This window comes from Primulina eburnea, chromosome 18, assembly GCF_022965805.1.
Source record: "Primulina eburnea isolate SZY01 chromosome 18, ASM2296580v1, whole genome shotgun sequence".
NCBI lineage: Eukaryota > Viridiplantae > Streptophyta > Magnoliopsida > Lamiales > Gesneriaceae > Primulina > Primulina eburnea.
The window spans coordinates 28,025,197-28,050,095 of NC_133118.1; the positions used below are offsets into that span (position 1 = coordinate 28,025,197).

Here is a 24,899-nt window from a genome sequence, read left to right on the forward strand (position 1 = left end):
TCAATTTTATGGTGCATTGGCGCTCGGGAGGTCTCTTTCTACCGCTCGGGCGCCACGAGCTCTGTACAAAAATCTTGTTTGTCTTGCACCGACGCGCGGTTTTTCCACGTAAGCTCCTACAATCTCAATTCTACCAATTACTCGACGTCTGATTACAATAATCAAATCTCGGGCATTACATGCACACTCTTAAATTGTTTTAGCAGTCATGCTCTCAAAATTTTTATAAGCTTTTATAAACTTTATTTATAAGCTTATCGATTGATCATATCAAACTTATTTCTTATAAATTCAACTCATTGAATTTATTATCTTAATGGGAACAAGTAAACCAGTACTTGTGTGACTCTCAATGGTTCAGGGATACAACTAGCCGTGGATTCACAACTCTTTGTGATTCAAGACATAATCCTTTATTCGGGCTTACCCTAATTCGCCTCATTCCATGCACCAACATTTGATCATGAGAATGTCAGAAACTATTTTCTGATTAAACTCATCGAATCATGGTAAGAGCGTCTAGTAGCATCGCCCCATGACTCCCTAGGTATCACCGATAGTGCCTGCAAGAACCAGTCGGTTATGATAATACGGTCCATTCATCTCATATATCCCGATCGAATCTGCAATCATTGGTTCATCGAGGGTTGCATAATAATTCGATAACTATGTGACACATCTTTGAGAATAAATAGTGGCATCGCATGTATAACTGGAGAACTCCTTCTCTAACGTACATCTCATACTATGACCAGAGATTCTATGTACTATTATTCCATCAGATCACATAGGATATCCACACCCATAGGTGAGCGGTGAATTCCCGACTACAACGCACTGGCTCCTACATATGTCGCAACTGTATCCAATCTCGCCACCTGATGACTCTCTTGAAATCGGTAAACGAGTCAAAGCACAACCCTAGCATATAGAGCCTCAGTGTTGTCCTGGGTCGTAAGGACTAATGGTGTACTATCATAACCATAGACTTATCCTCTTGATGAATGATAACCACTTGAAAAGTCCGAGGGAGGGTAGTTCGGTATAATCATCATATGACTACTCTTCTGCATGTTTGGACATCTCTATGCCCTTACCAAGAAACACGGTACAAAACATCACAGATGCTATTCTCGAGCTCAAGCGACCTTTATCCATGTTTTAGGCGGTTGAATCGACTAGGAACGAATTTAGATTATACAGTATTTACAAATGAGTTTCCACATCGAATTACGATTCATTTGTATTAAAGTATAATCAATGACTTTATTTATGCTGATTGCATGTGTGTACAGATAAAGTAAAACAAGACCATAAAAAGTTGAATTATATTAAAATAAAAATTGTTTATTATACTTGAGTCAATAAATTTTCTAGCCAACCGTTGGCTTGCAGATCATCTACTCTAAGATAAACGACCAAGACCAGACCCACCTTAACACCCTAAGACATAGTACAGACCCTAGCCACGAGCTCTAGTCCAGCCCCAACCAGCCGAATACCGAAAACAACCCCCATGCCCACACGGCGGCAGCTTGCGCTCCGCCTTTTTTTTTCGCACGACACATCCTCATACATCCCCATATACAGCAGCAACAACCCGGATGATCCACACGAAGCTTACGCATCAAAAACTCGTGAAAACTTGAAGGCTCTTGCGTAGAAAATTTCAACATCCAAATTCATGTTTTGATTCAAATATTTCATGTACAAAAATGCTTTTCATTCATAAATATCATCAGACAAAAGTATATAACAAGATAGATACGTCAAGAAAGGTTTAGAATACGTCTTTGCGTTTAAACACTCGAATAAACGAATACCGACGCGAGAAAACGTAGAGGATAAACGAAGAATGATTGCTATACGTTTTCTTTGCCAAAAACTTGTGAAAATTCACCAAAATATTGTAGGTAGATGTGGAGAAACGAAAGAGCTACTTCGACAAACATATAAATATTTAAACTAAATTACACATGTTGAATGCATCATTCAATCCATTTAAATCATTTAAATTAATTAACTCATTAAATTATGCATACGATCTACATATACCGGTTTTTGACACTGCATAATGTCGCATATTATATATAAAATACATAATATCATATATTATAACTAAATCATGTATCTTACAAATTTTTTACTAACCGTCGTAATACAAAGTAAATCAATAAATTAAATAAATAATTTTATTTAATATTCCAATTAATTTGTTAATAATTAAATTTCTTGGAAATACATCTTTTTTTACCATATATAAATAAAATTTACATTGTAATTATTTATTTTATAAGAAAAATCTATAATTTTCTTAAAAATTAATTTCAAAGATGAATGCCATTTTTTTCACAAAATATTAGTTTGTTGGGTGCAATAATTGTCCCTGCTTAGTAGAGCGATCGAACCGTGGTGTTTGTGCTGCTGTGCGGTTTAAAATATTTGAGTTGCATCATTACCACCAGCTATAGCTTTTGGTAAAGTGGCAAGCGCTCGATCCTACAAATGGTATCAGAGCCAAGGTCACGGGTTCGATTCCCATTGATTGCAAGGAGTGCAATTATTGGGAGAGACATTGTTGGGTGCAATAATTGTCCCTGTTTGGTAGAGCGATCGAACCGTGGTGCTTGTGATGTGCGGTTTAAAAGATTTGGGTTACACTATTACCACCAGCTATAGCTTTTGGTGAAGTGGCAAACGCTCGGTCCTACACAGTTTAATCTAATACTTTTTATAAAATTATAAAATCGCACTCGTGACCAAATACTTTTTTATAAAATTATAAAATCGCACTCGTGACCAAATAATTCAAGTTTGTGGAGTAAGGATGCTCATGCGTCGCCCCCTGTCCGAGGTCCACGGGCAGTTGCGGCAGGCAACCTATTCCTTGGGTATGGAAGTGTATTGCCCTGCCCGAAATTGATTTTTTTAATTAAAAAAACGTTTTGGGTAGTCGCCACGCACGTGCGCTAACCATAATTGTTCAAGGCAACCACACTCAGATTTTTTTTTTTCAAATCCTGATTTTTACGATAGCTTATTTCTAGAATTTCTGAAGCGATTAGAAACAAACGTTTCAACACGATTCAAACAATAAACAATACAAATCATACAGACGAGAACCTAGGCTCTGATATCACTGTTGAAATACCGTTTTCTCGCACTCAAGATGTAACGAAAGTTAATAAATTTAATATTGAGTCAATTTGCACTACTATATAATAGGTTTTTTTTTCAAAATTATGATCTTCTAAAAAAATGGGTCTGAGTCAATCAGGGACGGATCCAGGAATAAGAGTTGAGGTGGGCTTGAACTCAATATGATAAGTTATATATTATTAAAAAAAAAGTACATTATATCGTTCAACGAAGTTGTGCCTTACGGGATTTTAAAACATAAAATTCATCAATAATAGAATTTACATCAATATGTTTAGCTAAATCTCGTTCAATATAGAGTGTCAAACAATCGGCAAGAAAGTCATCCTCCATTTTATTGCGAAGTGCCGTCTTCACATGCTTCATTGCTGAAAAAGCCCGTTCAATAGTGGCAGTAGACACAGATAATGTCAAAACAAGATGAATCAATCTAGTCAACATAACATAAACACTTGACCGTCCACTCTCGGTCAATTGCTGACACAACTCAACAAGTGTAGAAACCTTTAAATTTTGCATCACATCGAGTTTATAAATGCATCAATTCATACTTCAAAACAACAATTTCTTGATCTGTGAAATCTCCAGGATAAAACTTCTTCGCAAGCTTGCAAATATCACCACTGTTAAATGAGTCAAATGAATTTTTAGGATCTAAAGCTATACTAAGAGAAAGAAGTTTCACCGATGACTCATTGAACCGAGTATTTAACTCCATCAAAATGATATCTATTGCTGCATTAAAAACATCAAAGTGGTAATGATGTTCTATTGAATAAACCGTCGCTAATTAAAACCGCCAATCCACTTTTTTTTTTATTTTTTAATAATTTAGCGACGGTATTAGCAATAACCGTCGCTAATAGTTGCGACGGTTTTTGATAAACCTGTCGCCGATCCCCATCGGCGACAGGTTTACTAGAACCGTCGCAAAAGTAGCAACGGTTTTCAAAAAACCGTCGCTAAATAAAAAAAAATGGGCATCCCTCTCTGGAATCAATTACTTTCAGACCTTTTAATAGGAACGATCCTGAATGCTTATCTATATTATCAAGTACGAAAAAAATACCACACATGAGATACACAAATGTCAAATTCCTTACATATCTCTATATTTTTTTCGTCTTTTAAACCATTTGAAATAATATAATTTATATATTTATACTCTAACTAAAAATATGAATAAATTGTTGTGAATATATTCAGATCCAAAACCCTCAAATGGTTTAAAAGAAAATAGGCAAAAACTTGTGTGAGACGGTCTCACGGGTCGTATTTTGTGAGACGGATCTTTATTTGGATAATCCATGAAAAAGTATTACTTTTTATGCTAAGAGTATTACTTTTTATTGTGAATATGGGCAAAGTTGACCCGTCTCACAGATTGTGATCCGTGAGACGGTCTCACATGAGACCTACTCAAGAAAATATGCACACACCTCGTATTTGCCCCAAAAATATTATAGATTCAAGGTTTGGGGTCCTGTGAGGAAAACCCGAAATGGAGATGGCGATATCAGATTTTTTCGAGTTGGAGTTCGGATTTGATGATTTTTTAAAATCTCTGAAATAGTTCAGGACAAATATGAACCCACTGCAAAATAATAATAACAATATTAAAATATTAATAATAATATTGTTATTATTATTGACATAAATGTCAATATTAATATTTGCAATAATAATGATAGATAATAATAATTTTTGGTTCGTAAAATCCGCAAATCTACTTCTATTTTATTTAATTAATATTTTTGAAACAGAACGAAGATTTGATTCCGCGGACCCGGCCCCGCCCAGTATTATTGTCATCTTAAAGAGACAATTCAATGAAATTACCAAAGTACCCAAAAACTATACATAATTCTGATGGAACCCCTACAACTTTCTGTAATTAAGAATAATGGTACCCCAATCTTTCTTTCGCTGCAACCTCGCAGCAAATTCCAAATCAGCCCACAATTTTTAGGGTTTTTCACTCCGTCGCCCCCTTCCCCAAACCTCCACTCATCACTCTGTACACATAATCAGGTAATTCTAAATTCCCAATTCAGTTTTCCCTTTATTTATTTGTTTGCTTGTGCCGCTGATTGATACGGTGGATCCACAAGCTTTGCCTGCCTGCATTTCATGTTTGTATGTTATTGCCCAGCGCATTTTCATGATGGAAATAGTAATCTGTTTGGCTTTTAATATCAAGAAGTAGAATTTAAAATGGCCATGATGTTGCTTTGAGTGATATGATCGAACTTAAACTAATGACTTGAGGAGAACTTGCACCATAGAAAATGGAAATTTTGAAATTTATGTGTATTTGTTTTGTCTGTGATGCCCATTCTGATTACAGAACTTTGTATAAATCTAAAAACAAGAAATCATTTCAGGACTCTGATAAATAAGATAGCCAATAGTTGATATCTAGAATATGAAGTACACAACAAAATGAAGTTTTTGGAAGTAGCAACAAAAATAATGGTAACTTTCGAATGAGGACGATACTAAAAGTAGACTAAGATAAAATTAATGTGGCGTGGCATTCCCCTTAACTTAAAACAGTTGTGATCAAGGCTGAAATTACGGAAACCTTTACTCAATTTTGAAAGCATCTTCCCAGTTGGCGTCTTTGGTAAACGAATTAGACTAGTGATTGAGCCACTAAACAACTGGTTTATTGTTCTTTTTCTCCACCTGACTATCAACCACCGAAAGTCTTTGACATTCTTGGATCAAAGGAAAGTGTGATTGTTGAACATCAGATGGGAGCAACCGAGCAACTTCCATTTAGAGCAATAAACATGATCGTCGGGATGAGTTTTAGAATTACAAGGTAAGTCAAGTTGATAAGCCGCTTGGCCAATCTTTTGGAGCATTTTGTAGGGACCATAAAATCAAAGAGAAAACTACCTATTGGAGGATTAGGCTACAAAAGTTTGTTTAAAAGGCTTTAACTTGAGATAGGTCCACATACATTCACCAATTTCAAAGTCTACTTTAGTCTAGGTTTTGTCAGCACACATCTTCATTCTATTTCGAGCTTCGCACAATTGAGAAGACACGATGTTATATTTCTTTCATTCAAGACCCGATCTACCGATCCCACTAATGTTTTTCTAACAATTAGCTGAGTAGATAGGTGGATGCTAACCATATAGAACTTCAACTGATGTGACCTTAGAAAAGAAATGCAACAAAATATTATACCACCATTTAGCTTGTGGCAACCATCTAGTCTCTGTCTCTTGGCTTGTTGGTGCACATAGATCTCAAGTACTGTTTCAAGCATTTATTTGATATTTAAGTCTGACCTTCAATTTTGGGATGGTATGATGGATTGATCATACCCAAATTAGTGAAAAGTTGCTACCAAACTGATTTTAAAAGCAAGAGCTGTATCACTCTAAAATGGATATTGGCTAGTCATGTAACTTTTAAATATTGTCAAAGAACAATTTAGAGACATCTTGGCTGTTTGAGGGTGTGTCAATGCAAAAAAAAAAATGAACACATTTGCTTAATCTATCCACAACCATAATAACTTCCTTACCATGCGACCTAGATAACCCCTTGGCCCTTGACGAAATCCATAGAGATTTGAAACCATATTTTCTTAGGTAATGGTAATGGATACAAAATGACAGGAAAATCAGCATTTTTAGTCTTGTTTCACTGACAAGAACAACATTCACTCACAAAATCTACTGATTTCCTTTTTCATATTTTTTCCAATAAAAAGATATATATTTTTTTTACATGAAACAGTTATATCATTAAGATAAAAATTAGGGAGTACAAATAAACTGGGCATGCCCAGGAGATTTACAAGAACATTAACTCCTTGAGCCGACAGCTAACCACCTGACATGTAACATACACAAATTACTCAGAACATCATACAATGATGAACAAAAATCTGTGTTTTCTGAAATATGTCATCAACTCTTTGTTCTTCATTTTTGTATTGCTCAAATTCCACATTCGTATTAGTGGCGTGCTGGATAATTCTTGTAAGCTTATTACTTGTTTGTCATACCAATTCTTTCAGCACCTGACTCTATCTTCCAACCCTTAGTTTGTTCCACCCTCTAATTCCTCCATCACGACTAGTTGCCAAGATCCTGCTTCAGCACCAATTCTAATGACCCAAGGAGAAGATTGCAAATGGAAAGGAAAATTCTAAAATATCTATTGATGTTTTTTTTTCTGATTCCCATTGTGTTTACATAACTTAGTATAAGTAGAAAAACAAGAAACAACTCATTAAGGCAATAAATACCTTGGTAAAAATGAACAAACAAACAAATACCCTAGTCAATTTTGCTGTTATGTCAAAGGCATTGTGATTGCATGAGCTACCTAAATTTCTCTACTTTCAAAATTACCATCCCAGGGATAAATTTGGTTTGTGCAATTCTTTCCTGTGGAATGATCGTGCAAGTTCTCATGCAGCTTAGGGGCCAGAAATGTAGTTTATTTGTTATTTCATTTTTTCATTGGCGTTATCGTCCCCACTTCTGCTCGTTCTTCACTGCAGATACATGCCACACCATTTGGAATCATAGTATACTACTTTCACTTGCCATCATCTGTAAGAAATTTTAAACGCGGTTCACTTTCAAGTTGACGAGAAACCTACTTTTCCTTCATAGTGTTGCTACTATTATACTTTCCCCAAATTTTAATTTACACTTTCTCTATGCCCCTAAACACAGAAAGCACGAAAGAGGGTTATTTTTTATTCAGTTCCTTGTTTTCTGTTGGCGGCAGGGCGTGTTACATGTGAAGAATTTTGAACTAATACATAACATCAAATTTTTCATGCAGGGTTGTGTTTTCAACAACGAACGAGGCTGTACTCTTTGATTTTTTCAGGATACACCATGGCAAAGAGAAAGCTTATACTGATATGTCAGTCTGGTGGTGAGTTAATAACTAATGGTGATGGCAACTTGTCATATGAAGGGGGAGAAGCAAATGCTGTAAATATCAGCCATGGAACTTTGTTTGATGATCTCAAATTAAAGCTAGCTGAAATGTCTAATTTAGATCATAAAACAATTTCTATCAAGTATTTCCTCCCAGGAAACAAGAGAAATCTCATCACATTGAGAAATGACAAAGACCTAAAGAGAATGATTGGCTTTCATGTGAATTCAGTTACCGCTGATATTTTCGTTGATGGAAAAGAAGGATTTGACCCCACTGTGATAAAAGCGCACTCTAGCAGGCAAGTGATCGTAGTACATCTCATTTTCATATTCTTCAAAGTTCAAACATAGCATTCTGAAGTTTGCCCTATGATTTCCAAGTGTTACCATCAAACCACGCGAGTTGAAAATTGATTTTTGTTGATTTTTTACCATTTCTTTTATTCTCAGCATTTTTTAGTCTTTACTTTCAATTCACGGACTCCGTGGCACTTGTTTTGTGTAGTTATTTTTTAATTTTTTTTGCGTATTACTGTGTGAATGATATCCACAGGGATATTGGTATGAAGCTGGCTGAAACAGTAAATCATGTTTCTACACCCTTAGTTGCTGCTAATACAGTTGTCCATGATGGTAAACCTTTGGATTCCCATATGAACAGTGTACCTGAGGATGCTAACCAACTAGTTGATGTCCCGATCAATTCTGCAGCAATTGCTGAAAAAAGCGTAGACAGCTCAAACCACAGTCAATCATGTCCAGTCTCACCCTTGCCTTCTGAAAATGAAGCTGAAAATGATTCTGATTACAAGCCACGTTTAGTTGCTGCAGTTGATGGTGCCCAGAGTTCATCTGGTTTTGAAATGGATAGCAGTCCAGCAGATACTGTAAAGAAACGGCGGCGCACTGCCTCATGGATGATTGGTGTCCATGGTCCGACTATTGTTGCAGTTAGTGATACTGATAGGGGACAAAGACAGCTGAAGAAAAATATCAAAGATCGTCGTACTTTAACTGTCAACGACAAGATGAAAGGCGAAGGAGATGCTATTCATGGAACTGATGGTGACAGTCTAGCTGCTGTTGCTTTATGTGATGATGATTTACCTGAAAAATTAGTTGCCTCATGGAAAGATTGCATAACTGGCGTGGGTCAGGATTTCAAAAGTGTGAAAGAGTTCCGGGAGGCACTGCAAAAGTATGCTGTAGCTCACCGCTTTGTTTATAAGCTAAAAAAGAACGACACTAATCGTGCAAGTGGCATGTGTGTTGATGAAGGCTGTTCTTGGACTGTACATGCATCTTGGGTTCCTGCTTCTCAGACATTTAGGATAAAAAAGTTCAACAATTTACATAATTGTGGAGGAGAGTCTTGGAAAAATGCTCATCCGGCAAAGAATTTGTTGGTAAGTGTTATAAAGGACAAGTTACGAGATTCCCCACATCACAAACCAAATGATATTGCTAAAAGCATTTCACAGGACTTAGGAATTGAACTGAAGTATACACAAGTAAGGCGTGGGATGGAGGACGCACGGGAGCAACTTCAGGGTTCATATAAAGAGTCATATAATCGGTTGCCTTGGTTCTGCGAAAAGTTGGTGGAGACAAATCCTGGTAGTTCTGTCAAGCTGGTGACTAATGATGAGAAACAACTGCAATGCCTTTTTGTTTCTTTTTATTCCTGTACACAGAGCTTCCTGAATTTTTGCCGTCCCATTCTTTTTCTCAATTCCACATCTTTGAAATCCAAGTACCAAGAAAGTTTGTTGACAGCTACTGCAGTTGATGCAGATGATGGATTCTTTCTAGTTGCACTGGCCATAGTTGCTGGAGAAAATGATAACAACTGGCTTTTGTTTCTGGAGCAACTGAAATTTGCGGTCTCTACATCCCCACCCATAACTTTTGTCTCAGAGAGGGAAAAGGGACTAAATAAGTTAGTGCAAGCGGTGTATGAGAATGCTCACCATGGTTATTCCATGTATCATCTTCTAGAAAGTTTCAAGAGGAACTTGAAGGGTCCATTTCATGGAGAAGGAAGAGGTGTTTTACCTGGAAAATTTTTGGCTGCAGCACGTGCACTTAGATCCAGCAGTTTCAAGAAGTTCACTGAGGAGATCAAACAGATTTCTTTGAATGCTTATGATTGGGTTATGCAGAGTGAGGCAGAGCATTTTACTAGTTTATCATTTAAAGGGGAACCATACAACTATATTATTCACAATGTGGCAGAACCATACACTAAGCTGGTCGATGAAGTAAGAGAATCAACAATAATGCAGAAGATAGGAGCACTGATGGACATGATGGTTAAACTGATAAATACTCGTCAAAAAGAGTCGAGTACATGGACGACGAGACTGACACCATCCAAAGAGAGAAGGTTACAAGAAGCAGCCTTAAGAGCTCATGGCCTGAGAGTGTTCATCTCCTCCAATACACTATTTGAGGTTCATGATGATTCTACTCACGTCGTCAATATTGAGAAATGGGAATGTACATGCTTAGAATGGACGCAAAGGGGGCTGCCTTGTCGCCATGCTATTGCCGTTTGCAACTCTGCCGGGATGATCATGTATGACTATTGTTCTAGGCACTTCACAGCTGAGAGTTACCGGATGACTTATTCGAAATCCATAAATCCTATTCCTGACATTGGTGCACAAATAGTAAAACAAGAGGGTGATTCAAGTTCTGCACAGGTGCTTCCTCCTGCGCAGTATCAACAGAATAAGGAACTGATTAAAACATGGGATCCAGATAAAAGGACGGTCACTTGTTCGAGGTGCAAGGAACCTGGACACAATAGATCTTCTTGTAAGGCTACCCTCACCCTTTAGGCAGGCTTATTTTGGAAATTTGCTGTTGTACATCTTGTATAATCGACCATAAGTTAGAGACAAAACTCTTATAAAATATTGCTATTGATATGATACTGGATTTTGTTTTCTGGAGTGATTGTTGATTCTTAGAATTGTCCATGTAGTTAGTAGGTTCACTCTTCAGTTCTATGGAAAATCTAAAAAAATAAATAAAATCAAATTTGTTATGATAAATGGGTATTAAATATTTTAATCATACTAACGAACGAATAAAATAATGATTATTATGAATATGAATCAAGATCATAATCATTAATAAATCGAGTTTATTAATAAAATTTTGTTATTGTTCTGTAAGTTGTAGATATAATATATGAATTTTTAAAGTAAATTAAATATTATAAATATGAGTAAATTATATTAAAATATTATTTATGTAAATGAATATGATATTTTCTTGAAGACAAAAACTTGTGTGAAACGGTCTCACGGGTCGTATTTTGTGAGATGGATATCTATTTGGGTCATTAATGAAAAAATATTATATTTTATGTTAAAAGTATTACTTTTTATTGTGAATATCGGTAAAGTTGACCCGTCTCACAGATAAAGATCCAAGACGGTCTCATAAGAGACTTACTCTTTCTTGAAAATTAATTGATGAGGATTTGAATCGCTATATGTATAACAACTTAGAAATTTAAGTTGTGTTTTAACATGAATTCGAATTCGTTCTTTCAAATTAATTGAAAGATATTTATTATTTATATCATTCTTAGAATTGTATATTTAATATAATAAAATAATTAGCATAATGATAAATAAAATTAGAGCTTTAAAAAATGAACGAAATTACTGGTATCAAATATTTTGAATCCTAAAAAGTATATTATTTTGGATTAAAATATAAGATGTAAATTGATTTATTTTTCATATCGAGGAAAATTGAATTAAGTCAAGTAAAGAAATTAATATAGGAAATATTTTTTTTTATTTTTTTTATGTCTTTTCTCTATTTTTAATTAATAATAATAAAAAATAAATAAATAGAGAGAAATCGAGAGAGATCCACGCGCCCAGTCTCACGTGATGTCACGTGCTTTACCTACCGCCAAGTCTTAAGAAGCAAAACTAAAGCAAAAAACGGAAGTAGTTGGTTAGTTGGTCAAGGACAGCTCCGATAATGAACTCAACCACTTCGACGGCGGAAGGTGTTGCTGGGGGCGTGATCAGTTGCAAAGCAGCGGTGGCTTGGGCCGCCGGAGAGCCATTGGTGATTGAGGAAGTGCAGCTCAGCCCTCCTGGACCCTTGGAGATCCGCATTAAAGTCGTCTCCACTTCCCTCTGCCGCAGCGATCTCACTGCCTGGATCTCTGAGGTAATTCATTCGTTGATCCTTGTGACTAGTTGCTGCTTCATGCATTAGAAAAATGTGGTGAATCGTTCATCGCATCTGTTTCCACTTCCACTGTTGATACATGACCTGCTGCTCATGGTAATCGGTCTGCATATCGTACTCACAATCTCGTGAAATTTAACTTAATTAATGTTTTTGCAGGCTCAACCTCAACTATTTCCACGAATATTTGGCCACGAAGCTTCAGGGTGAGTTCTAATTGTCTATTGCTGTTTGCCTGTTCATTTCTTAATACAGTTGCCTGCGATATAAGCTAACTAGTTTCTGGTTCTCTAACATCTTTTACATTTGATGCATCTTTTTTATTTGAATTTCTTGGTCAATTTTTACTTGGATTCTCTTATATTTATTTCAGACTATTAGATTTCTATTTTTTCAAATCTAACCTAGACATTTTTCGTACTCTGCCTGTGCCCTGGTGCCTTTTGGGATCTGAACATTTGAGTCTAACTTGAGTGTTTTCCTTGTCCGCGGAATATGATTAATGAAATCAATCCAACTTGAGTATTATTTTCTTGTAAAACCAATTTAGCTGCCTGCTATTTGATGCTCCAATATCATGCCATATAGAAGTTCATATGGGATGCTACTTTCTGAAAATAGACTTTCCAAAGTCTTTTAATCGATTTTATGATAGCACACACGTGAACTTTCCATTATTACCTTGGAGGAAGATATGTAAAGATTTTGAAATGCGAAGTCTCTTACAAAATGCGCTTCTTTCATTCAAAATTCCAAGAACAATGCAAGACATGCTAAACTTTTCAGTGCAACTTCTGCAGAGTTGTAGAGAGTGTAGGCCGTGAGGTTACTGAATTTGAAGAGGGTGACCATGTGCTCACTTTGTTTACTGGAGAATGCATGAGTTGCAGACACTGTGCTTCAGGGAAAAGCAATATTTGCCAAGTGCTTGGATTGGAGCGTCAAGGTTTAATGCACAGTGAAAAGAAAACACGCTTCTCAGTGAAAGGAAAGCCCATTTATCATTATTGTGCTGTTTCAAGTTTCAGTGAATACACTGTTGTGCACTCTGGATGTGCCGTCAAGATTAGCTCAATTGCACCTCTGGAGAAAATATGCCTTCTTAGTTGTGGAGTTGCAGCAGGTACTTTTCTCACTTGAATTTCAGGATCATCTCATATTGAGCATAGATGTCATTATCGTTATTTTTTATTTCTTCTATTACGCGTGGTTGTTGGTGTTGGAGACGATTCTATTTAGTAAATCTAGTTCATAATATTTGTTTTTATAAAATTGTGGTTTTTTAATTAATTGGATGCTTGAGTATTTCCACATGCATGTTGGTATTTTTCACTGGTAGTTTACTTGTGATATTTCCAGTCATAAGTTGTGCCCCTGTTTCCGTACCCCCATGTTTCCCTAAAACACGTGAATGCATTCTTGAAATTTATTTACTATCTTATTTACACGTGCAAATGAGCCGAGTCGAGCTCGAGTAGACTCGATTTAAAATTTGTCTACTCGAGCTCGACCAAGTAATCAATTTCAAGCTTGAGCTCTACTCGTGTATATGTCGAGTTACTCGAGCTCGAAAAGCTTGAAAGTCTGAATTCTAGCATATAGATCACAAGCTTGATTCGAGCTCGAACTCGGATCGACAAAAATTCCCTTATTTTTTATATTTCTAAAAATATATATTTAGTCCTCACAAATAATCGAAACTCGAATTCGACTAGAGAAAATACTCGAGCTATTCGAACTCGGTCAAACTGAGCTCGAATCAAGTTTTGATCGAGTTGCTCACGAGCTACCACGAGTAAATTGACTCACTTACACCTTAGTCTTAAGGTTGTGAAGTAATCACTAATTTGTGTCCCCATCTAGAATATGATAGTTCTATAATTCTATTAATGTTTGTTTCCAACCATCCTTTTCAAATTTCATTAATAAAGATGAGAAAATCTGAATGAGCGCCATGACTAGGTCTAGGTGCAGCTTGGAAGGTTGCCAACATCTCTAAAGGATCAACCATTGTCATTTTTGGTCTGGGAACTGTAGGACTCTCTGTGAGTGAGAACTTTTCATCAGCACATATTACACTATCATTGATATCTTTTAGCAAAAATAAAGGTCTGGATTTGTATCGAGATTGGGAAGTTTTACTGTATCAATGATAGGTTGCTCAAGGTGCTAAGCTGAGGGGAGCATCTCACATAATTGGTGTCGACATAAATCCTGAGAAGAGCGAAAAAGGTACTGAATGGTTGATCCATTGATGTCTAAGGAAGTGCATGATTTAATGCCATTGAATATGTTTTAAGATGTTGATTTAACTTTCTTGACACTACAGCTAAGGCTTTTGGAGTGACTGACTTTTTAAATCCAAATGACTACGATCAACCGATTCAGCAGGTTTGTTCTCATCTTTTGATTTGCCAGCAACTGGCCTAAGTTCTCAAAGTCTATGCAAATATTATACGAATTAGAAAAATGGTACCATAAAATAATTTCAAAAGATGCATTTGGTGTAGCGAGAAACATGGTTTTTTTTAAAAAAAAGCAATACCACTCCGTTGGTGTGCTAGAGTTCCAGTGCATAAATGCTTTCTTTTTATCAAAAAGTAGCTTGCTTCCGAATGTCGCCACACCATTAGCAAAAAGCTTAATGGTAAAATATCCAACTTACAAATTAAGTTTAGAAATCATCAAACAAGTCCTTGGCCAGGATCCTTGTTTGGTAGGTTGAGTTTTGAGGAATAACCTGATAGTAAACTGATGACACTCCAGCAAAAAAGCCAAATTCCACCAATACATCGAGAATGAAAGTAAATTGGTTTAATAAAATGATCACAATTTATGTTCCCAAATTTATAAAAGTGAACTCGATTTCAGGTTATACACCAGATGACTGACGGTGGGGCAGACTATGCATTTGAGTGCGTAGGAGATACTGGATTGATTGCCACTGCTTTGCAGTCTTGCTGCAGTGTAAATTCTGTATCATCTGACATCTAAACTTCTGATAATAGAAAATATTCTTAATCAACCTTACATTTATTAGGGATGGGGTTTGACAGTGACCCTTGGTGTGCCCAAAGAGAATCCAGAGATCGCGGCTCACTATGGACTGTTTCTTAGTGGAAGAACACTAACAGGGTCTCTTTTCGGTGGATGGAAACCGAAATCTGAACTTCCTTCACTGGTTGACAAGTACCTGCAGAAGGTAAGCAAAAACTTGATTATCCCATAATATTTAATTTGTACCAAGTTAATTACAGTTAACACGACTCCTGGTTTCTACATAATGGATTGGAAGGGTATATGATTTAAAATTACACCCTGACTTAACAATTGTGTACGCATAACCTAAATTTGTTACTGATCTACATATTATTATGCTGTCTATTGTCCCATGCAGTACTAGTACTTTTAATTTTAAGAATATGTGAGGCAAGTGTTCATTCCACTAAAAGGTTATCTCAAGATACCGAACAATCTTGATTCTGTCATTGTCATTGTGAAAAATGGCTAGCTTCTGTCATTGTCATTGTGAAAAATGGCTAGCATAAGAATATAAAATATGTTTCCACATTGTTGCATTTGATATCATCTTCTTTCTACTCTTCCTTGGAGGAGGTTAGCCAGTACATACACAAAGAGAAAATGGCAGAAAAGTTTAGATGCTCTTATAAGATCTTAGAAAGGATTTTTCCTTGAACTAACAAGTGGAAAATTACTAATTTTTTCGTGATATTTATTGTACATATATATGTACATATGCATGTGTATATGTATGGTTGGCGATATTCTGGTGTTACCTGTTTTATTTCTTTTCTCCTGCCTTCCAAAATTGTCACTGGTGTTATAGCTCCATATCTCGACTTAGGAATGCAATATATATGCGTTTTGCAACTGAGATATGCAGATGTGAATAATTTTGAGATTGTAATTGTAACTTCAGGAAATCAAGATTGATGAGTACATCACACACAACCTGATGTTTGAAGATATTAACAAAGCATTTGACCTGATGAGACAAGGGCAATGCTTGCGCTGTGTCATGCACATGCCTAAGTAGGGGAGATCAATTTTTTTTTTTGCACAATCAATGAAACAGATGCAAATTCCACAGTAATTATGTTGTAGGCTACTGGAGTTTGCTCTAGTTAAGAACATTTTTGTGAGGTTGTGCCAAGATTTTAGTTTTTGCACTCATCTAGGAAATACATTTTTGGCTTGCTATTCAAATCACAGTTTTTAATGATATGAGGGGAATGCACATATCCTGTCAAAAAGTATGTACTTCGTGTATCATTGTTGATCTCATTTTGAAAATGAATGTATGACGAGCACATTTCATTTAACTGTCTCATTTTCCGAATTAATGCATGCTAAAAAAAATGATGCAGTATGTAGCAATTTAGACACATTTTGGTTGTAGCTTTCCTATTAGACATTGAACTCCAAGAAGCAGTGATACTCATGCACACTTCAAAGTCTAGACCATAGGCTGTTGATCTCAGCTAGCTCTCAAATTTTATTCATGTAGCCTTGAATGATAACTTATTTGCTTGTAATAAGTAGGCTTGTACATACCATCTTATTGAAGTTTAGTCATGCATGATGCATTATGTATTGTTAATTACAAATTTATTGAGTGCCCATTATACTGATGATGGAAAAAAAGTTATCTAGTTTCCAGATTCATCTTCCTTGGTTGTTAATTATATATTATGATTATCTTGATCAGTACACATGACTTCCCTTAACCCTTCTTATATTTCTCACATATTTGTAAAATAATTCATTGTTTTGCATGCCTTTCTAATTTTAATTACCATTCTACTGATCATGTAAAAAATTAAAATATATAGTATCTTATTTCTTGATATATATTCTTTCATGCTTTAAATTAATACTCATTTTAATTTAAATACATGCAACTTATGTGCAACAATACTAATGACAAAAAAGATGGATTATTAATTTTCACCACTAACATTAAAACTTGCTAGTGTTTCAGTTTAACAAACACACAGACCACAATGTGTGTTTGACTCTGAGGAACACGGTATCGATGAGTTCCCAAATTCCATTGCCACCTTACTAGCATTAGGTGTCAAGAAAGGTGACCAACTTTTCCTAACCCACCAAAATTAGAAACATAAATTAACCATACTCAATGCCACTTGTCTCCATTCAACCAATATTTTTTGTGTTAAACAATTGGCAGAAGTAAGAGATTCGTAAGCAGATGCTAGGTATCACCATTTCAAAACCAAGAAATATTGATATTAGTGGTGCGGTGCATACATACTTGTGAATGGCAGACCAACAAAGAATTCATCCGGTCGCGGTACTACCTACACGTCCTCCTCAAGGTCCGTTCCCATCGGTAAAGGTGGATCCATCAGGACATGATGCTCCAGTAGTGAAAAGGAAAAATTGTTGGTACAAGTGCTTTTGTTGGATAATCACCACCTTCATCCTCCTACTCATCATAGTTGCGGCTGCTTTAGCAGTTCTTTACCTTGTCTTCCAACCCAAGCTTCCCAAATACTCTGTTGACAATCTCAGGATAACAGATTTGACACTTAATTTCGACTTGACGCTTTATGCGAGGTTCGATGTCAGCATCATAGCCAATAACCCCAACAAAAAGATTGGGATATACTATGAGAAAGGTAGTCGTCTTAGTGTTTGGTATAAAGAAACTAAGCTGTGCCAGGGATCAATTCCCAGATTCTACCAAGGTCACCAGAATACAACAGTGCTAGAAGTGGGGCTAACAGGCCAAAATCAATACGGGACAACTCTGCTCCAGGCCTTGCAAGAGCAGCAACAGACTGGAAGGATTCCTTTGGATCTTAAGATAGATGTGCCGGTCAGAATTAAATTGGGGAAGCTTAAGCTGATGAAAGTAAGGACATTAGGCAGCTGCAAGTTGATTGTAGATAGCCTGTCTACCAACAAGTTTATCAGCATCAAAGCCAGTAACTGTAATTTTGGACTCAAACTCTGACAACTATTTTTTTCTCATGGCTTTTTTTCCCACAATTCTCCTATTGAGTAATATCATCCCTCACCTCCCCCCGTTCATCCATAACTAGCTTGGTGTAGACGGCTCTTATTCTTTGTTTTGATATCTATGGGTATATAATTTTTTAAGCATTTCATAGTAGTATTATGATCTAATGGTGTTTGCTTCGTCAAGAAAGTTATTCGACAAGGCCTCTACATATTGTAATTCATAACAAAATCTTGGCAGCCATACTATACAAGAGTGTGAAAGAAATTGGGCTTGTGGAAGTAATAGAAAATAATCATTCACATAATGTTGTTCTATCTCATCAACCAACGCATGTTTGCACTCAAAATATACAAATAAAAAGTTTATTTCTTTTCTAACAAGAATTCAATCAACACATCATATGTCGCACTTCCTGTGTGGTGCTATTGATGTCATCAAACATTTTTATCTTATTAGTACCAACCTCAGCGATTTTCAAGACATGATGATTTTCCATGAATACAGATCTTCCAGAGACTGGTTCATACTGATCGAACCATTCTCTCTGAGACGTCATGTGCCATCTCGTTCCTGAATTCTTAATCCATGTTTCACAAAATTTGTGCGCTTTCTGCAACTGTTGACGCTTTGCTAAATAATATCTCACCACAGCCTGATGTACATGCCACATTTCTTTGAGAACCCTTCTCAATAATCGCACACTCTTTGTTGAAGTGCCCTTTACCGCCATATTTAAAGCAGTAAATATTTTTCTTTTTACTTCTTCACTTTGATCTACCTCGCTTTTGGTCCACTGGAGTCATGGTCCACAAATCTCACTCTTATCATTGGCAAATCTTCTGTCTGCTTCAAAGTTACCGACATATCTTCCTTATTCTTGTGTCGACTTTCTTCTCCGTGAACCGCAGTTAAGACATCGTCAAATTTCAAAGATCTCATAAGGATATTGTTGGTTAAGTTGATCAAATGAATCTGTTAAACTTTGAAATATAAGTTTCACAAGTTCATTTTCCTCTATTTTATACCTCATAGAGGTGATATGGTCAAATAGAGTATTTATTGTGTTAATATGGTCATCATAGGGATGGCAATGGGGCGAGGCGGGGTAAATTAGCAACAACATTATCATTCATCTCATTTCACTTTCAATCATTCGTCATTTCTCTTGTTTTATCTCCAATAGCCGTCAAATAATTCTCTTTTCTTAAAACTATTTGTACCATTATTTTTCACAGTATAAAATTTCTCCCCTTGAACTTTTTTATTTCGCACATGTACGTCATTATGTCTACAATAATTTAATAAACTTGAAAAAATAATCTTGCCTTAATAAAAATTTGAAAAAAATATTTCCTGATGTGAAAGATCAGCCTAGGTTGCAATCACAGTGCATATTTATAATTTTAAGAAATTTTAAACCAAAGCTCTGACACCACTTATCGGTCCCATGTGCAATATCTTCTGATAATAATATGAAAATAAAGTATAAAACTGGACATCGAGATTTACATAAAAAACCCTAAAAATTATCAAGGTAAAAACAACGAAATATTAAAAGAATTTCACTATAATATTTTATGGTGTACAACCACTCACGTATTTTCAAAGAGAACACATTTTCTCTTAATATAGAAGAACAAACAACTCACAAATATTATAGAACTAAGCACTCGAGTGTATGAGATGAGATAAATGAGCTTAGAATAAGATGTTCGAGATGCTTTGAAGGATAAGAGGAAACACCTATTATAGGTGATTCCTCATGTCTGAATGCAAAAAATTCCTTATGTCATTCGACCAAATTTGCAGCAATATTTGACAAACATTTTGCTAACCTTTTTTGACTAAATGACAGCCACCCACCACACATTTAGGTCTAAATGTGGCGAGAATCATCCCTTCCCTGAGTGCAACTTGTCGGCAATAGGTAGGGACAAATTTGCAGGCTTTGAAATTTCAAACCAAAGTTGGCAGAATTGTCTCAAGAAAATTCAGAGGAGAAAAGACGTTTTCACATTGACAGAGGCTCTATAAATAGAGTTCCCCCCTTGCATTCTGAAATCTTCCCTTCTTCGAGTTTTCTCTCATCTTATAAGCATTTGAGTGCTTAGTTCTATAATATTTGTGAGGTGTTTTATTCTCCTGTATTAAGAGAGTGTGTGTTCTCTTTGGAAACACAGTGAGTGAGTTGTACTCCACAATATATTATAGTGGAATTCTTTCCATCTTGCCCGTGGTTTTTACCCTAATAATTTTTAGGGATTTTTCACGTAAATCTCGGTGTCCAGTTTATTCTTTTTTTCCGGGTTTTTTTAATCTCAAATTCCACACTTGGGACCAACAAGTGGTATCAGAACCTTGGTTTAAAATTTCTTAAAATTTCGAGTATGCTCTGTGGTTGCAGCCTAGACTGATCTTCCACATCAGAAAAGATTTTTTTGAGATTTTTTATTTAAGGCGGGATTATTTTGTCCAGTATACTAAAATTATTTTAGACATAATTGCGGGAAGGTACGAGATAGCAAAGTTCAATGGAAGCAATTTTATACTGTGGAAAATAAAGATACAAGCAGTTTTAAGGAAGGAGAATTGCTTGGCAGCTATTGGAGATAGACCGGTGGAGATTACGGATAATGGAAAGTGGAATGAGATGAATGACAATGTTGTTGCCAATTTACACTTGGCTATAGCAGACGAAGTTTTGTCAAGTATCTCTGAGATAAAAACAGCCAAAGTTATCTGGGATACTCTGACAAAGATGTACGAGGTCAAGTTGTTACACAACACGATTTTCCTAAAGAGAAGGCTTTATACTTTTCGGATGGCGGAATCATCATCGATAACCGATCATATCAACGCACTTAATACTCTATTTGCCCAACTCACTTCCATGGGGCATAAAATAGGGGAAAATGAACGTGCGGAGCTTTTACTTCAAAATCTACCAGATTCATATGATCAACGTGTCATCAACATAACCAAAAATATTCTTATGGGCTTTCTAAGATTCGATAATGTCTTAACTACGGTTCTCGGAGAAGAAAACCAGCGCAAGAATAAGGAAGATAGGTTGGTAACCTCGAAGCAGGCAGAGGTTTTACCGATGATAAGAGGAAGATTCATGGACCGTGACTCCAGTAGGAGCCAAAGACGAGGTAGATCAAAGTCAAGAAAGTAAGAAGAAAAATATTTACTGTTTTAAATGTGGCAGTAAAGGGCACTTCAAGAAAGAGTGTATGAGAATCGAGAAAAGTTCTCAAAGAAATGTGGCCAGTACTTCAGGCGATGGTGAAATATTATTCAGCGAAGCAGCAACAGTTGTAGAAAGCAGGCACAAATTTTGTGACACATGGATTATGGATTCAGGAGCAACGTGGCATATGACGTCTCGGAGAGAATGGTTTGATCATTATGAACCAGTCTCAGGAGGACCTGTATTCAAGGGAAATGATCATGCCTTGGAAATCGCTGGGGTCGGTACTATCAAAATAAAAATGTTTGATGGCATCATTCGCACCATACAGGAGGTACGACATGTGAAAAGACTAACGAAGAATCTTTTGTCCTTGGGGCAATTGGATGATATAGGGTGCAAAACACGGATCGAGAACGGGATCATGAAAATTGTGAAGGGTGCGCTTGTGGTTATGAATGCGGAAAAAGTTATTGCAAATATGTATGTACTTTTGGGAAAAACACACAAAGAGGCGGAATTAGCTGTTGCATTAATTGGTTCAGGAGAAGAATTAACAGTTTTATGGCATAGAAAGCTCGGGCATATGTCAGAACGAGGGTTGAAAATTCTCTCAGAACGGAAGCTGCTGTCGGGACTTACAGAAGTGTCACTACCCTTCTGTGAGCATTGTGTTATCAGTAAACAACACAGATTAAAGTTTGGCACTTCTACTGCCAGGAGAAAAAGTATATTGGAACTGATTCATTCGTATGTTTGGCAAGCACCAGTTGTATCCCTAGGAGGATCAAGATACTTTGTCTCGTTTATTGATGATTTCTCTAGGAGATGTTGGGTGTATTCTATCAAGAAGAAATCAGATGTTTTCCAGATCTTCAAAGATTTCAAAGTGCGGGTTGATCTTGATTCAGAAAAGAAAATCAAGTGTATGAGGACTGACAATGAAGGAGAATATATCAATGATGAATTTGATGCATATTGTCAACATGAGGGCATCAAAAGACAGTTTACGATGGCTCACACACCTCAACAAAATGGAGTGGCGGAACGGATGAACAGAACTTTGTTGGACAGAACAAGAGCTATGTTGAGGACTGCAGTTCTAGAAAAGTCATTTTGGGCGGAAGCAGTCAAAACCGCTTGTTATATTATCAATCGTTCTCCTTCAGTGGCGATTGATCTGAAGACTCCGATGGAGATGTGAACTGGGAAGCCGATAGATTATTCTCATTGGCATACATTTGGAAGTCTTTTGTATGTTTTGTACAATGAGCAAGAAAGATCAAAGTTGGATTTGGAATCCAGAAAATGTATCTTCTTGGGTTATGTTGATGGAGTAAAGGGGTTTCGCTTGTGGGATCCTACTGTTCACAAGCTTATCATCAGTAGGGATGTTATTTTCGAGGAAGATAAAGTAAAGGGAGACAAAGGCACACCGAATTCAGAAACTATTATTTTTCAGGTGGAAAATAAGACGGGTGAAAGTCAAAATTCTTGTGAAGCAGTACCAGAGCACGAAGAACAAGAACATGTTGAGTCTGAAGTTTCCAATGTGAGGCAGTCAACTCGAGACAGAAGAGCACCAGGTTGGCTTTCAGATTATGTCACTGAAAGCAATATTGCATATTGTCTATTATCAGAGGACGGTGAGCCATCGAGTTGCCACGAGGCTATCAAAGCTCGTATGTATCTTTGTGGATGATAGCAATGCAAGAAAAGTTGGAGGCATTAGACAGAAATAAAACTTGGGATCTTGTTACACTACCACGAGGGAGGAAAGCCATTGGAAATAGATGGGTCTATAAGATCAAGCGTGATGGCAATAACCAAGTAGAGCGGTATTGTGCTAGATTTGTGGTAAAAGGGTTTTGACTTCAATGAGATATTTTCTCATGTAGTTCGGCTTACAACAGTCAGAGTAGTGTTGGGATTGTGTGCGTGTTTGACCTACATCTAGAACAGTTAGATGTAAAAACGGCATTTCTTCATGGAGATCTTGAAGAAGAAATCTATATGCTCCAGCCAGAAGGTTTAGAGGAAAAAGGCAAAGAGAACTTGGTTTGTAGGTTGAAAAAATCTCTGTACGGTCTCAAACAGGCGCCGAGGTATTGGTACAAGAGATTTGATTCCTATATCATGAGCCTTGGATACAACAGACTGAGTGCAGACCTTTGTACGTATTTCAAGAGGTTTGGTGATGATTATATTATTTTGTTGTTGTATGTGGACGACATGTTGGTAGCATCCCCAACAAAGATCGGGTCCAAGGATTGAAGGCACTGTTGGCTAGAGAATTTGATATGAAGGACTTGGGACCAGCAAACAAGACCCTAGGGATGCAAGTTCACCGAGACATAAGTAACAGAAAGATTTGGCTTTCCCAGAAAAATTATTTGAATAAATCTTGCAACGCTTCAACATGCAAGATAGTAAGCCAATTTTAACCCCTCTTACTGTTAACTTCAAGTTATCCTCCGACATGTGTCCTAGCAGTTAAGCAGAGAGGATGGAGATGTCTCGAGTACCATATGCATTAGCAGTGGGAAGTTTGATGTTCGTCATGGTCTGTACAAGACCGGACATTGCTCAACCAGTGGGAGCAGTTAGTCGGTATATGACGAATCCTGGACGAGAGCATCGGAGCACTGTTAAGAGGATCTTTAGACACATTAAGGGTACCTCGAATGTTGCATTATGTTATGGAGGATCAGATTTTACACTCAGGGGTTATGTCGATTCAGATTATGTCCTGATAAGAAGAAATCTACTACTGGTTATATGTTTATACTTGCAGGGGGAGCAGTAAGCTGGGTTTCAAAACTGCAGACAGTTGTAACGTTATCTACAACAGAGGCAGAATACATGGAAGCTACTCAAACTTGCAAGGAGGCAATATGGATTAAAAAGTTATTGGAGGAGATCGGACACAAACAAGAGAATGATCCTTTGTTTTGTGACAGTCAGAGTGCCTTACACATCGCAAGGAATCCAGACACATTACAATACAATTTCACTTTGTACGGGAAGTAGTAGAAGAATGAAGTGTGGATATGCAGAAGATCCATACGAAGGACAACATAACTGATGTTCTGACCAAGCCAGTGAACATTAAAAAGTTTGAGTGGTGTAGAACCTCAAGTGGCCTAGCAGAAACGTAAGCAACATGTAATGGCAAAATTGAAAGGATGTGTGGAAATATGTTTGATTCTCAATTAAATCTCCAAGTGGGAGAAATGTCTGCAATAGGTAGGGACAAATTTGCAGCTTTGAAATTTCAAACCAAGGTTGGCAGAATTGTCTCAGGAAAATTCAAAGGAGAAAACGCCAAGCGTTTTCACACTGACAGGGGCTATATAAATAGAGCTCCCCCCTTTCATTCTGAAATCAT

At 36.6% G+C, this 24,899-nt stretch overlaps 3 protein-coding genes across 5 annotated transcripts; all 3 read left to right on the top strand.

Moving 5' to 3' along the window:
• The first annotated feature begins 5,039 nt into the window (after nucleotides 1-5,039).
• On the top strand, nucleotides 5,040-11,037 carry LOC140819326 (uncharacterized). 3 transcript variants are annotated; one of them, XM_073179359.1, is made up of 4 exons: nucleotides 5,051-5,190; nucleotides 7,691-7,744; nucleotides 7,981-8,383; nucleotides 8,638-11,037. In XM_073179359.1, the coding sequence occupies exons 3-4, from the start codon at nucleotides 8,037-8,039 to the stop codon at nucleotides 10,925-10,927; spliced, it is 2,637 nt and encodes an 878-aa protein (XP_073035460.1). In that variant the 5' UTR covers nucleotides 5,051-5,190; nucleotides 7,691-7,744; nucleotides 7,981-8,036; the 3' UTR covers nucleotides 10,928-11,037. The 3 variants fall into 3 exon arrangements, with proteins under 3 accessions (XP_073035459.1, XP_073035462.1, XP_073035460.1); XM_073179358.1 differs by lacking the exon at nucleotides 7,691-7,744 and having other exon boundaries at nucleotides 5,040-5,190; XM_073179361.1 differs by lacking the exon at nucleotides 7,691-7,744 and having other exon boundaries at nucleotides 5,040-5,190; nucleotides 8,746-11,037.
• A 989-nt stretch (nucleotides 11,038-12,026) lies between these two features.
• Nucleotides 12,027-16,651, top strand: LOC140819779 (alcohol dehydrogenase-like 6). The gene is made up of 9 exons (XM_073179983.1): nucleotides 12,027-12,287; nucleotides 12,468-12,514; nucleotides 13,109-13,431; nucleotides 14,271-14,353; nucleotides 14,465-14,540; nucleotides 14,638-14,699; nucleotides 15,180-15,275; nucleotides 15,349-15,510; nucleotides 16,249-16,651. Exons 1-9 carry the CDS (start codon nucleotides 12,093-12,095, stop codon nucleotides 16,363-16,365), a joined length of 1,161 nt encoding a protein of 386 aa, XP_073036084.1. The 5' UTR covers nucleotides 12,027-12,092; the 3' UTR covers nucleotides 16,366-16,651.
• Nucleotides 16,652-17,605: 954 nt separating this feature from the next.
• LOC140819780 (NDR1/HIN1-like protein 6) lies at nucleotides 17,606-18,451 on the top strand. The gene has a single exon (XM_073179984.1). The coding sequence runs from the start codon at nucleotides 17,611-17,613 to the stop codon at nucleotides 18,307-18,309; it is 699 nt and encodes a 232-aa protein (XP_073036085.1). The 5' UTR covers nucleotides 17,606-17,610; the 3' UTR covers nucleotides 18,310-18,451.
• The last annotated feature ends 6,448 nt before the right edge of the window (nucleotides 18,452-24,899 follow it).